The sequence below is a fragment of the Myzus persicae genome, unplaced genomic scaffold (genome assembly GCF_001856785.1).
Source record: "Myzus persicae strain clone G006 unplaced genomic scaffold, MPER_G0061.0, whole genome shotgun sequence".
Classification (NCBI taxonomy): domain Eukaryota; kingdom Metazoa; phylum Arthropoda; class Insecta; order Hemiptera; family Aphididae; genus Myzus; species Myzus persicae.
The window spans coordinates 1-14,651 of record NW_019100540.1 but is presented as its reverse complement, the minus strand read 5'-3'; the positions used below and the strand labels follow the sequence as shown (position 1 = coordinate 14,651).

The following is a 14,651-nucleotide window of genomic DNA, read 5'->3' as shown; positions in this document are numbered from 1 at the left end:
CTTCCAAGGTACCTATTCATTTCCGAACAAAACTAAAAGCGGCAAACTGATTATCGGCTGGTGCATTACAGAATTGAAGTGTTAAATTGCAACATATCGCTTGGAAAATAACCCTTCATTCCCGGGGGATAGAAGAAATAGACTAAGTATGTTATAGAATATTCTACATATATATATAGGATATACATTATTTTATAATGCCCTGTTTCTACTAATTGAGCAAATATACAAGCAAATAAACTCAATGTAACACATCACTAACATTACATTTGTTTACAATAACACTGCATGTACATTTTAAATTAATAGGTTAATGATAATTTTATACCATAAGGCTGTATGTAACACCACGTATCTGATTAAAAAAATTAACTTATATCATGACTATAATATAATGTGACGAACACAGTAATAATAGAAAAATATATTTACTCGTATTTTTAATTTTTTTTTGAATTTTAAACTTTGATAGTTTAATAATAAAACAATGTATGTTAAACTAAATTTTATATTTTTTTTAGTGTTTATATTAAAATTAGAAAAATTATGAGGGTTTAGCGCTGAATCAGATTAGGATCGGTAAAACATGTATACATTATGCAGAAACGTTATGGCTCGGTGTATTCCTAGTTCGCCGACACCCAGTTTGCCGACACTCAATTTGAAGAAGTACAGTTCAGTTATAAAAATATTATCGAAATCCCTGTTAAATTATAAATTGTAATTTAAAAACATAAAATTATGGTAATATTACATAGTCGTTATAACAATAAAAATGTAAAAAGTATATATAATAATAAAAATAGTTATATGCGAATATGATATTTGATTGTCTCCACGTATCCGGTCTATTCTATGTAAATATTTGTCCACTACAAGTAAGTCCTGATTTTTTTCCGACTTAAATTTAAACCATTCCATAATGGGGGGAAAAAATTAAATATGTAGGAATAAGGAATACATTTTATTGCAGTATCTCACGCAGTGAAATATAACTACAAACTAAAATCATAATTATTTTTTGAAAACCACAGCGGACATGTATTTATAATATATTGATCATGGATGTACCTAACCTAACCGAACTATAGTACTATCTTATACTCACCATTAAATAAGTTTACAGATATCATAACGTTGCCGATATATTATAGCCATTAGCGAATAGCGACTTGTTCTTATACTCGCGATAAAATGAATTTACAGATTATGATAGTACTGGAGTACCTATTATAGTTTGATTTCAATGCAACGTATCAGGTCGCCAATATCATATGTCGGCGAATTAGGCTTTTTTTAAAACCATTAAAAACTGGTTTTTTGATCAAAACACAGGGTGTCGGCGAACTGACCATAAACCTTTTGGCTCCAACCCCCGATCTGAAACGTACTAGGATCGAGATATACGCGATTCGTACACGTAAAGTATACGTACAATACTAATGCTGCAATAGTGTCGCTTACGCATGAGGGCAGCATACGATCGACTGCATAGAACCCTAATGAATTGGTCGTTGGCTGGGTCTCCAGACCCAAAGACACCCATTACGAACGGCACCACCGTTGCTGTACACCCATGCTGCGGCGCCAACTATGACCAACTATATGACCTGAGCTCTTCATACTTGGTCCTCTTCTCAGATGCTATAGGCTCAAACGCAGAGAGGCGGTTGTCAAATGGTACAGTATGACGTCTACGATGAAAATGCTCGACCCCTTTTTCAGAACTAAATCCAGTCTCAAGCCCTGGTTGCCCAGGAGCATCTGAGGCCAGCCGCTCGTCAGGGGAGGTGAACAGTTTGAAGGCACTGTCAACTGCCGCTATGTCACTGCCTCCGGCAAGCAGTCGGATGCCACAGCCTCCCTTTGCCACCGAGCCATACAGGAACTCCCCGGAGGCCTCTTGGGGGAGGTAAAATTCTTTTTTTTAGTTCGGACCACAGGATCCTTGCTTGATGCCCGACCTCATCTCGATGGACTTCGTCTTCCCGGCGGCCACGCTCACGCACGATGACGCTCCGGAGTAGATGTCTCGCCCTATCTCTCCCAGAGCATCGCCCGCCCCACAGCTCAAAATCACCGCTTCGAGGGCCTCGATTACGCCGAATGCGTTCGACATGTCCAACTACGCCACGCACTAGCACTAGCCAGACCATCCAGTTCTGGCTTTTTCGAGTGCGCTTTAGAGTGTGTGGACGTACTCGAACGCCTCGTCCGCCGACAGGACCCCTTCTGGCACGGGCTCAACGCAGAATTCTGGAGTTCAGACTTCTGCGTTAGCCGGTCCACGACTCATCCGGCATACAGCTTGTACAGCGTCCAGCTCAGAGATGTGGGCTTTCAGTTCGAAACGTCGGCCACGTCGTTCTTCTTGTGGATCAGGACGGTGACCGAGGGCTTCCAGGCTGAAGGCACTTTTCTGTACCGTAGGCACGGTGGTTGCAAAGATGGTTGGTGAGCCCCTGTTTGCTATGATAGGACTCAGTATAACCTTCCCAAGTACAAACGTACAGGTCGGCTACGTCCTGGGCTTCTTGGGTGAGGATCCGGCACTTGTGGCCGCCAGGTCAGATTCCCAATACCACGCGGCACCAGACGCACTGGACCACTGTGTCGTCCACCTCCACGTTTAGATCGCGCTTTACGCTCGTCCACACTTTTACGTGGAATTTGGTTCCACATTGGACGTGTTGGAGCGGAAACCATAGCGTCAGACACCGACCCACTAAGGAGGGTTAGGAACCTAACCCCGAGCTACCACAGTCGGACACAGAGTCGCTATCCGACTCGTTCCGGTCTAGTGGCGGCACGGGGTCAAGTCTGATAGACGGGCCGGCCACCTGGCTACCGCCAGTACGGCCGGCTATGCGCGTGAGTTAGGGGGCTCACCTGCAACGCACCAGGTACACCGAATCTTCGAAAAAGAAAGTATAACGAAAAAACAAATAAAAAAACTCACGGTTATGACCAGACTGCTCCAAAAGGTGGCATTCAGATGGTCGAAAAAATGACAGCAATGGGTAACAGCTTGGCCAAGAAGCGGACACCAGCCGGTCCTGACTGATCCAAAAGATGGTGGCAGCAGGACGAAGAACTCACGAACACGTAATCGCCGGACCCAAACGCGGACACCGGCCGAGGCTGTACGTGGATCAGACTGCTTAAAAAGGCGACGGACAGCTGGTCGTAACGAAAAAAAAATGAAAAAATACACGCACTACACGTAACACACTTTTATAATGGCTCTTTTTATATGTATGGGGCCTTGAGGCCTAAGTGGCAGGAGCAAGCCCCTGTAACCCACTAGTTCTGGAAACATCTCCCTGGAAGAGTCGGAGAACTCGACGCCGAGAGATGGAACACACAAAATTCACTAGAAACCAAACAAGAGTAGAAAAAAAACTCACGAAATCACAAACAAAATTTAAAATTCACAGTTCACAATGAAATAATAAAAAAAACGTCACAGTTAACAAACGAAAACACGAACCGCAGTCTCCACCTAATGCCACAAAAACCCACACCGGTGTATACGCGGGGAACACGAATCGGGTGGCGAAGGTTATAGGAAACTACGGTTTAAAAATAATTCTCAAAGCCTTAGGTCGCGCAGTCAGCGGATCGACGCTTTTAGTGCACGCTTCAGTGGTGGGATGTCGGGAGCAGTTCAACCAAATCCCTACCACCAGCACACCACTGAGAGGCCGAGAGAAGTCTCACCGGACGCCTCAAGGCATATCTGCTCTTAATCAAATTCTCTTTCACGTTAAGCTGATAAGAACAGAGTTCGTATATTGATGTTTTTATGTTTTATTTGATGTTTTCTAATGTTCCAACATTACAACTCCAACACTTATCAACAATTTATCCAAAACCTAACAACTCATAACTCTTGTCTCTGGAAAACGACAAAAAAATCCTAAGAACTGTTTCAACCTCCTCTCCCCTCCGTAAAGAAGATAACTCATGGGTGAACTCTGACATAGAAAAAGCAAACCTATTTGGCCAAAATCTATCCCAAACCTTCACTCCACATGACATAACTATAAATCCCACTCAAAGTCATATTGTCACACATTCCTTAGAGTCTGCATTACCCGTCTCACTTCCAGCTAAACACACTAGTCCCGGTGAAATCCAATTTATTATAAAAAAAAATCCACAACAGAAAAAGCCCCCGGGTTTGATCGAATTACAAACCGTACTGCCAAAAACTTACCAAAAAAGTAATCATATTACTTTCTTATATATATAACGCGGTGCTGCGGTTATCCTATTTCCCCCTCACCTGGACATTTTCAGAGATAATAATGATCACAAAACCCAACAAACCTCCTGATAAAGTAACTTCCTATCGTCCTATAAGTTTACTCCCAACTTTATCTAAAGTATTCGAAAAAATTCTATTAAAGAGGATCATACCACTACCCACATAACATTTTCCAATGTTAAAACTTCTATAAACGTTGAAGTTGAGTTGAATTTGAAAGGTTCAATAAACAATATTTAATAATACTAGATTAAGTGTTAACAATTAAACGTTTACATTAAAGTAAATTCTTAGTGCTATATAAACACTTGATTTAGATTAGATTATAAATATTAAAAAGTTAATGTGTATTAAATGCTGAATAAACTTACAATGACACACATTTAAATAGAGTATCATAAATAATGCTTATTAGGCCTAGATTTATTAGCATTAATAATAGGTTGTTAAGTTAATACTATTCAAACATACAATTAGAATTACATTGTTAATGTATTCGTTTAAGTATGTATTTAATGCTTGGTAAAAGTTCGTTCCAATTAATTCCAGTATAGCTGCTAGCCATATATATGTGCACCCTGTTATAGCTAGCTTGTGCACTGCAGTATAATATAAGCTTTTTCCCCATATTATATTATTATTTAGAGTACATAATATATTGGCTATAGCATGTTACTTATTACTTATTCAGTTTAAATATAATACTGATCATTATAGCTGTGCATTCACGGGTATCATCCAATTACCCAATGTTATAATCATGAACATTAGATAATAATAATACAAACATACAAGTCCTAACCCTCAAGGACTTAATATGAATATTTAAAATAGTTATTGACATTTGACGATTTTAAATTAATAATATAAACTACACAATAATTCATGAAATACAATTATAAATGTTATGATAATTAAAAATTTGTAAACGTATAACAAAATTAATTTTAATAATGTTATGCGTATAGTAATAATAACTATATTATGGGAGCTTTGGTCAAACTAATGTTGGAATAAACAATGGATTTATTCCTGATCCTCATGTACCAAACTCTTAGTGATATCATATATATTTTCCGTCCATGATTGAAAAGGGTTTTCTTGATCGTTTAGTCCTTCATTTTGTTCTTCAAACATCTCTTTTAACGCATTCCGAGCCTCATCTTCTGATTCAGATACTTCAATCAAACTCTTGCTGACATTGTATAAAACCACTAGAAGTAACTTCAATCAATCTTTTTTATGTACCTCACAATCGGTTTCTTGTCTACTTATTACATTTTTCCCGTCAGTTTCATTAATAAAAACTACAAAAATTGAAAATAGCAGTGAGCGAACTTCTGTCAATGATTGACACTTTATGATTAGACACATAGTTTGAAGATTGATTTCTCTAACCCTTCGCGGGACTGTCTTCAGAGGATTCCACTTACTACATATCTTAATAAAATGAGCTACATCGATTCTTATAAAGCATCGGGGCACCCAGTGTGAATCAGAAGTTATATTTTTTGTAAGCAAATCAGAACAAGCTCCTACATAGTCCTGTAATGATGAATATTGGGTAAAACTTTAAACCATAGCTGAAAGCATAGGCAAAGAACTATCGCAAACATTCTCCTTTGGTTTTTTGATGTCAGAACTTATCTACTGTAAGAGCCAATTTGAAATAGCAATATTAGTATGTCTTTCGCTAACCATATTTGTGACAGTGAAGTTTTGATTTTTCTCTTTGTCATATACAAGTGCTTCGTATAAATAAATTGATTTTGTTTTTTCAATACCAAATTTATGAAATGGTTTTACAATTGAACCGGTTGCGTCGATTATAAGTTTTGGAGTATCTGTACTATTACAATATCCTCTATATAAATGTATTTATTCTGCGCAATGGAAATGTATAAAAAAATGGGTCACATCCCATATCATGTATTACATTTTGCAGAATAAGCAACAAATAAGCAGGATAAATTTATTTTGAGCAATACATGTGCATTTGATTCAATCACTTCATTAATAATGGTTTGTAATTAAAAATGATTATACTACCTATTTTTAATTATTATCGAGGTATATTTAATGTATCACGCTAATTTCAGTTATAAAATAACTTAACGATTAGCTTACTATTTTGTTTCCTTCTTTTGATGATAAATCAGTACTATAATATATTGTTTGAAAATCTTATTTTGTATGTTATAAATATCAATTACTTCAAAAATTGCACATATAAGTACTTGTTGATATAATATGTGTAAGATATTTAATATTGAAGTAAATCTATTATAATAACAATCTATTAATGTATTTATTAAACAAGTGTTATTACTGTTTAATAAAATTAATGTTTATCGAAATATAAAGCATAACTATAGATTCATAATTAAAAAGATAATAATAAATAGTCTTGACATATAATAGGTACATAAATACATCCAAAATTATGAAGATAAAGTTATTATCATATAATGCAAAACAATTAAAATATCGACAGAACATTTTTAAAATTAATTTTTATATTTACCTACTTGAGCAAATACTTTTAAGAAAATAATAACTTGTAAATTTCTGACCAGTTTTTTTAGAATAACATAATACTGGCTTCTTATGTATAAATTTGTCATTTACTTTTCAGGGATCTTACTGTGATAGTAAAGAATTGATTTTGTTGAAGGAAACTCTTTTTTTAGTTTTATTTCTAATATTGTTAAGACCGGAACTCTTCAACATATTCAAAAAGAGCAGATTTGATAACTAGTCGTGTGGAAGTGACATTACAAGAACTTCAATATGGTGTAATAATAGCAAAATGTGATACAACAGCTGGACATGTTATAGAAACTATGCTCAATGACTGCCCAACATCAATAGAGCAAAGGTCCTGTTCAAATAAGAAATGTCCTGGTAAATTATCTAAATCTACACGTGATATTTATTTTATATCATATCAAGTCAACAACGGCAAAATTATTAAAGAGCTACAATCATTTCTGTACGAACGTGTTAATACGGAAAATGCAAGATGTATTGGTAATTGCACATCATCAATTTCTATTCAGTTGTCAAAAATGCATTTGTTTATTGATGTTTTGTTTTGGGAAAGTAAAAATGTATAATGTATATAAATATATATGATATAGAATGTTTTAAGTACTAAGTCCAATCACAAAGCATATTTTTTTTTTTTTGATATTAAGGTCATAACAAAGTATATTATTGCTGTACTACCATAAAACTAGTATTTTTTAATCCTAAGGTAAAAATTTAATTTGTTAATTTTTTATGGATAATATATAAGATTTTACTGTCATGATTTTTGCATCTAAGGAACCGAGTAAACCAGTAAACATTTTTTCCATTAAAAACCTTGCGATCGGGCTTCTTTGATAACGTCTTAAAAGTTTAACAAATTATTTCATTAAGTACTAATTCAAAAAAAAAATTAGATGAATGTTTGGAATTGAGCCAACACAGTACTGAAGCAGCAAGGATGGCACAAATTACATTATCAGATATTCCTCAAGTGTTAATACATGGAAGTACAACCACAGAACAAACAGAACGGAATCTTATTTCATTTAACATGGGCTCTTATGGGAGATGATAAAACTACGTCCGACATTTCTAGATTTTAAACGTGCTGCCACGTACCGGGAATTTCCCTCTTTTTCTTTATATCGTGCAACACTGTTCGTTCAAATTTTTAATATATTTATTATATTCAAATAATCAAACCACGATTATAGATAGTACTATCTATAATCGTGAATCAAATCGATTTATAATCTATGTTATCTATGGTTGGACATGTGTTGTTGTTGTTATGAGTGGAATTGCCGACTAACAGCGTAGCCACAAACCACAGAAAACTTTAAAAAAAGGGAATTTCTCGGTATGTGGCAGCACGTTTAAAATTCAGAAATGTCGGACGGTTTTTCGATGAGCCTTAAGATTCCCTTCTGTTTGTTCTGTGGTACAACGTATGAGCTTCGTGGAGTGATAAGTTTTCGTCAAGGAAAAAGCAACTTACGAAACTCGATTGGCCATTATCAAGCCTATTTAAAGAGAGCTGGAGGAAATAATTGGGAACTTTATGATGATCTCCAGAAAAAAGCCCATTCCTACAAAATCCACATCAAAAGTACCATGTGAATTTTTATTTTATACCATTTAGTATGTTATTCAAATAAAAATTTTTAATAAATTGACTCAAGTGTGATTTACATGTTATTTATTTTAAATTAACTCAAATAAAGTGTAATACATAAGTATATGTTCCTAACCATTAAACATATAGCATATAGGTATCTAACGGCAAAAACGCAATATTTCGATTATGGGTTTGGCTAGCAAAATAGACGGTAACGACAACTGTTTTTTGACCAATAAAAAAATGTCCGAAATGCGACAGGCTGGCGCAACGGTAAAAACGTGTAAACAGTTTTTTAGAGTTAAAAAATTGACGTGCGAATTCTGGTGATAGACGTGCAAATTCATGCGAATGGCGTGCTAAATATTGGCACTTGGCAGTGTCAAAATAAAAGTTTAGGTGCTAAATATTTGTATATTTATATATTTTTTCTATTGGGCCGGGCTGGCTCAACGTTGCGCCAGCCCGGCTCATCAAATTTTGGATTTAACCGTTAAACCAATATCATGCAAATTCTAATTTTAGTCATGCTAATTTATGCTAGTTGCATGCTAAATATTGATGCAAACATTTCCCAATATTTCAAAATGGGCCGGGCTGGTGCAACATACGTGAATAATAATAAATTGTAAAATTTTAATACAACTTGCTGTCGAGACGCAAGAAATAGATAAACAGATTTACTGATACTATGATTATTTATTTTGTCATAATTAATTATGTATGTTACAGATATGATAAACATTAAAATTTTATGTTCAAAATTGTATTACATTTTATTACTGGGCACCTTGATATAGGTAAAATTAGTAATGATGTAAAAAAGTATTTATAAAATGTTAATAGTAAAAAAATCAAATTCAAAAGAAAAATATTTATTAAAAGTACAAAACATAAATACCAATATATAAAAAAAAATAGTAAGCCGCGTACTCGCCTATTGTATTATGAAATATAATATAATATTTTTCAATTATTATTTAAAATTAATTTATTATTTTTTAATTTTATTTTATAATAGATTATTTTTTAAGTCCATGGCTGTTTAATTATTAGGTTGAACATTTTATATTTGTTAGATGATCCATCAGACATATTCATGCTATTTGTGCACTGACTTTCAACATTTTTAAACTTAAGGTAGGTTTACACGAGACGTGAGCCACGATCGTAGTCTTTAGAAGCGTGAGCCACGGTTTGTGTAAACAGACAATTCGTACTTCACGATCGTGGTATTATCTTCCACGAACCTGTCACGACTGGCTCGTGCAATATCAAACCATGTTAGATATTTCAGTCGTGAAAGCTCAATAATTGTGGTGTACTGTTTGTCTGATTATGTGTATCTTTTTATAACTTTTTGACTAAAAAATAAAAATACTTGTAATAACTTTTTGTAATAACTAAAATTATTATAATTACTAATTATTTTACTCAATTGAAAGTTGTTTAATTATAATACATTTATTATTAATTATTTTATCAACAACATGAGTGTAAATAAAAACGTTATGAAAATGAATGACGAACAAACAATGCAATTTATAGTCTATTATGAAAAAGAAGAAGTTCTATGGAACACTAAATTACAATCTTACAGAAATAGAGATGCTAGAGGCGAAGCTGTGAAAAGAATAGTATTAGGCATGAATATTGAAGGTTTGTTATTTTTATTTGATTATGTCTGTATTTACTTGATACATCTAGTTCAACTAAAGAAAATAATAATTTAATTTTTAAGGTTTTGGACCTGATCACGTAATAAGTAAATTTATAAATTTAAGAAGTTCATATTGCCAAGAACTGAAAAAAATTGCTACTAGTAAAAAATCTGGAACATCTTTAGAAGATGTTTATGTACCACATGTAGTTTGGTTTACCAAAATGAACTCATTTTTAAAACCGTATGTGACTATGAGGGATACATGCTCAAATTATGTAAGTATAATAATAAAATGTATATTTCAATAATTAATTACAAAAATCAAATGTGTTGACTTATTTAATTAATTTCCATTGCCAATGAACAGCTCCTTCTCCGTTGAAATATGCACAATAGTCATCTCTAATTTTCTTAGCATTTATACATGCATTTCTGTGATTTGTTGGTTGAAAATTTACGATGCAACTTTGATTTTGTCTCCATGATCCATTTGTGATTTCATAGTTATAATCTTCGTGATCAATAAGACCTGGTGGTAAATAGGCTTGACTTGTTTTTCGTAACCAATTATGTATTGCACAACAAGCGAGAACAATTTTATCGACTTTATGAGGTATCAATGGGATTGGTCTTTCAAAAATTCTAAATTTGCTAACAAGTATGCCAAAAGCATTTTCTGATATTCGTCTAGCCCTGGATAATCTATAGTTGAAAATTGCTTGTTCTCTTGTTAAATTTCTTCTGTTTTACGGCTTCATCAAATACGTCTTGAGCGGAAAAGCATCATCAGCTACAAAAACAACATCGTCTGGGGTATTTAGAGTATTGTTTTCCAATGCTTCAAAAAAAGAGCTTTCTTGAAATACACCACCATCTGATGCCTTCCCATTTGCACCAACGTCAATGTACGTGAAACAGTAATTGTGGTCAATTAATGCTAATAATATAATACTGTACTGGTGTTTATAGTTGTAAAACTCTGATCCACTTTTAGGTGGTGCTTTAATGAGGATGTGTTTCCCGTCCATTGCTCCGATGCATCTCGGAAAATTCCATCTCTTTTGAAAACCTTTTTCTATTTCATCCCATTCATTTTTTGTTTTTGGCACCTAAAAAATTAAAATTGTAAAATATTCAATTTTCAGGTGATATCAAATGAAAACAAAAGTAATGATATGGAAAAAACTGACCAAGAAAATCAAGCTATGTATGACTTAAATGATAGTTCTCAAGTAGAAGCCAGTATCAATGAACTAGAATCAGTAGAATCAAATTTAACAGAACCTAATATAAGTACTTATGCAAATAATACTAATAATACAACTATTAAAACAAAACTTTTTAAAAGTCCACATAAACAAAAAAGAGATTGGAATTTGAAAAAAAGAAAAATTGAGACTGTTAAGTCGAGTTCTAGTGAGACTGACACAGTGTTAGCTGCAGTTAAACAATTAGATGGTATAGCTGAAAGAGCTCAAAAGTTGGCTCAAAATAGTAAAAGAGAAGACAGTTTTGATCAGTTCGGAAAATACATTGCATTAGTATTAAGTGACCAGCTACCACTTAAAAAATCATGCTTGTTACAACAAAAGATGACCAACATGATTATGAATGAAATCATAGAAAATGATAACCAAAATGCAATGCATGAACTACAATGATCATCTAGCCTTCAAACTAGTACAGATACAAGTGATTTCGGATCTCCAGCTATGTTTGATGAACTGTTATCAGAAACCGAAGATTATATGCTTACAGACTTATCAAATGCACAATTATAAATTGTTTTAAATATTCCTAATTATATTAATTAGTAACTAAAAGAAAGGTTTCTTTATTTTATTTTTTTTAATATGAGTTAAAATTTATTTTTATTTTTGTTAATAAGAGTTAAAATTTATTTTTATTTTTGTTAATTTTTTAATTTGTCAATCTAAGTACCTATTTATGTTAAAAGTTTAATATACTAAATCTAAAAATATAAATGTCTATTTTAAATTGTTTTGACTTACTTCAATAAATTCTGCAAGAGCTGTGTATATTTCATAACAAACTTCAGGTAGAAATAAACTGATGGTACATTTAGGAACTCTAAAAAAATATTCCAGGCTTTTAAATGAATCACCCGTTGCTAAGTAGCGAAGTGTTAATTTGAGTTTTGTATCTGCTGGAATAGCTTCCCTCATTGTTGTGTCCATTTTTTGAATCTTGGATTTTATTTTATTCAACAAATATTCAAAGTGTGTGTCTGACATTCTTAAAATGTTTTTAAAATCTTCCGGATTTTCATTTCGTAACTCGCGTGAAATAAACATAGAACCACCATTACTTTTACGCTTTTGAATCCATTGCCTTACCCACCATCTCCTTTTCTTTCTACTTTTTAACTTAGATCTATCACTTTCTGTTAATCGTTGTTTCAATTGTTGAGCCAATTCACCAGACAAAATAGAACATGCTTCCGCCACTAACGACTCCATCTTACTGAACTAAAATAATGTTAACGTGTAAACACCTTCACGATTCGTGGGACGCTTTTTGAAACCACGCTCGTGAGTCACAACTACGCGATCGTGAATTACGCTCGTGGCTCACGTCTCGTGTAAACCTACCTTTACGTGGTGCTGGCGAGACGCGTGATAACGTTGAACCGGTTTTACTCGCGAACCAGACACGTGCGAATTTCGGAGTCTGTCGTGCAAATTCATGCTAATCGCGTGCTAAATGTTGGTATGTAAAAATTGTTGATTGTTATTAATTTTTCACGATGGGCGGTGCTGGTGAGACGTCTCTCCAGCACCGCTCGACATTTTTTGTCATGCGGGTGAAAATTTAGTCATGCAAATTTTGAGAGTAGTCGTGCAAATTCATGCTAATTGCATGCTAATTTTCCGTGAAAAAAAATTTCAAATTTTTGAATGGGTGGTGCTGGCGAGACGGTCGTTAGTTATGCAACGATATAAAAACATAAATAATTAATTAGAATACATACATTGAGTATCAATATCACCATGACACCGTTTATCCAACTGACACTCACTATCACTGAGGCATGTTCCGCTCAAATTTTCAGGAAATACCTCAACGACATCAATATTTTCACTCGGAAAAAGATTTTTATTGATTAAAAAACAGTAAAGGAAATAGATATTGTGATACATCTATATGTAATATACCTAATGGTAGGTACTAATGTTTTTTAAACAAACTAGGTAGTGCAGATTTATCCAAAACATTTTTACCATATATTCCACCTTCAAAATAAGCTGATTCAACAAAATGTTTATTACAAATTACAGTGTATTTTGTTGGTAAAAATCTGGCTGAAATTGTTTAATTCAGTGGACCCATTGATCACCAATATTCCCTTTGGGTATACTTAATTAATATCACAGTTGAGTAATATTATATAATATGAGCACATATAATTACATAAATCATGAATTATTTAACTGTCAATAATATCTGATATCTACTCACCCATACATTTTAATACCTTGTTCTTTAATGTTTGTTTTACAACATTTAATAGTACAAGTTTTCATTTTTAGCCTTAAGGTATTATTGTTATATACAATAAATGTACCTAATAAATGAAAAACGTATTAATAACTATAGTCGAAGCCCAAAGTGCCAATTGGTGGTGTTTGATGCAGGTGGTAGGTGCAATCGTTTGCAGTGATCACAGATTACAACAACCTATATAATATAGTATACAATATACATAGTACTATTTTTGATCGCGGTAATCATAGACATATTAATATTTATTTAAATGTCTATGGCGGTAATAGTTGATAATATCATGGAATAATTTGAGTATTAAATTATTTCCTCCATGGTTGCCCCCAACAGTTTCTATATCTCTCATCAATGTCGGTTTCATGATTTCTCTCTCTAAGCGCAGTCCATTTATTAATATGTCTATGATCCTCAGCAATCAGTATGCGTATTTTAATTTTTAACAAATAGAAACAGTTGGTTCAATTTAATCCGTTATTGTGTATACGTTTATACATAAAACGTATTATCAATATAAACACTTGATGGGCAGGCCATTGACGTTACGTGAAAACTATTTTTAGCTGAAAATGTTTTTCCAACAATATCTATGCTAACCGTCATCCGTCGACTGTCAACGATGCATTTTATAGGGGCCAACAAATCCATAGTTATTATCGTAATTATTTCGTAAAGAGAGAGAGAGAAATAAATAAATATTTATTGGCCAAAAAAGATACATAAAATAAAATTAATGCATTAAATACATTAATTAATTACATCACAAATTGTTTGGCCCAATTCACCACTGAAGTAGTACCTTGTATTGGTAATATTGGAGTTTCTAAATTATTTATTTATTTATTTATTTATTAATTGAAATACGGGACGTGCCCAATTACAAGAATCAAAAATACATAACATAAAATAGGAAATTTACATAAATTACAAGAATACAAATACAATTAGGATAAAGAGCAAATAGACATAATAACATAATAACTATGAACGTTGCATAAATTACAAAATACAATTAAAATATTAAAAAAAAAATAGAACAACAGATA

General features: G+C 33.3%; 1 protein-coding gene across 1 annotated transcript; it reads right to left on the bottom strand.

Moving 5' to 3' along the window:
• Positions 1 to 10,606: 10,606 nt before the first annotated feature.
• Positions 10,607 to 12,563, bottom strand: LOC111031739 (putative nuclease HARBI1). Its single transcript, XM_022311812.1, has 2 exons — positions 12,096 to 12,563; positions 10,607 to 11,192 (listed from the first exon to the last, which is right to left on the bottom strand). Exons 1-2 carry the CDS (start codon positions 12,561 to 12,563, stop codon positions 10,830 to 10,832), a joined length of 831 nt encoding a protein of 276 aa, XP_022167504.1. The 3' UTR covers positions 10,607 to 10,829.
• Positions 12,564 to 14,651: the final 2,088 nt, after the last annotated feature.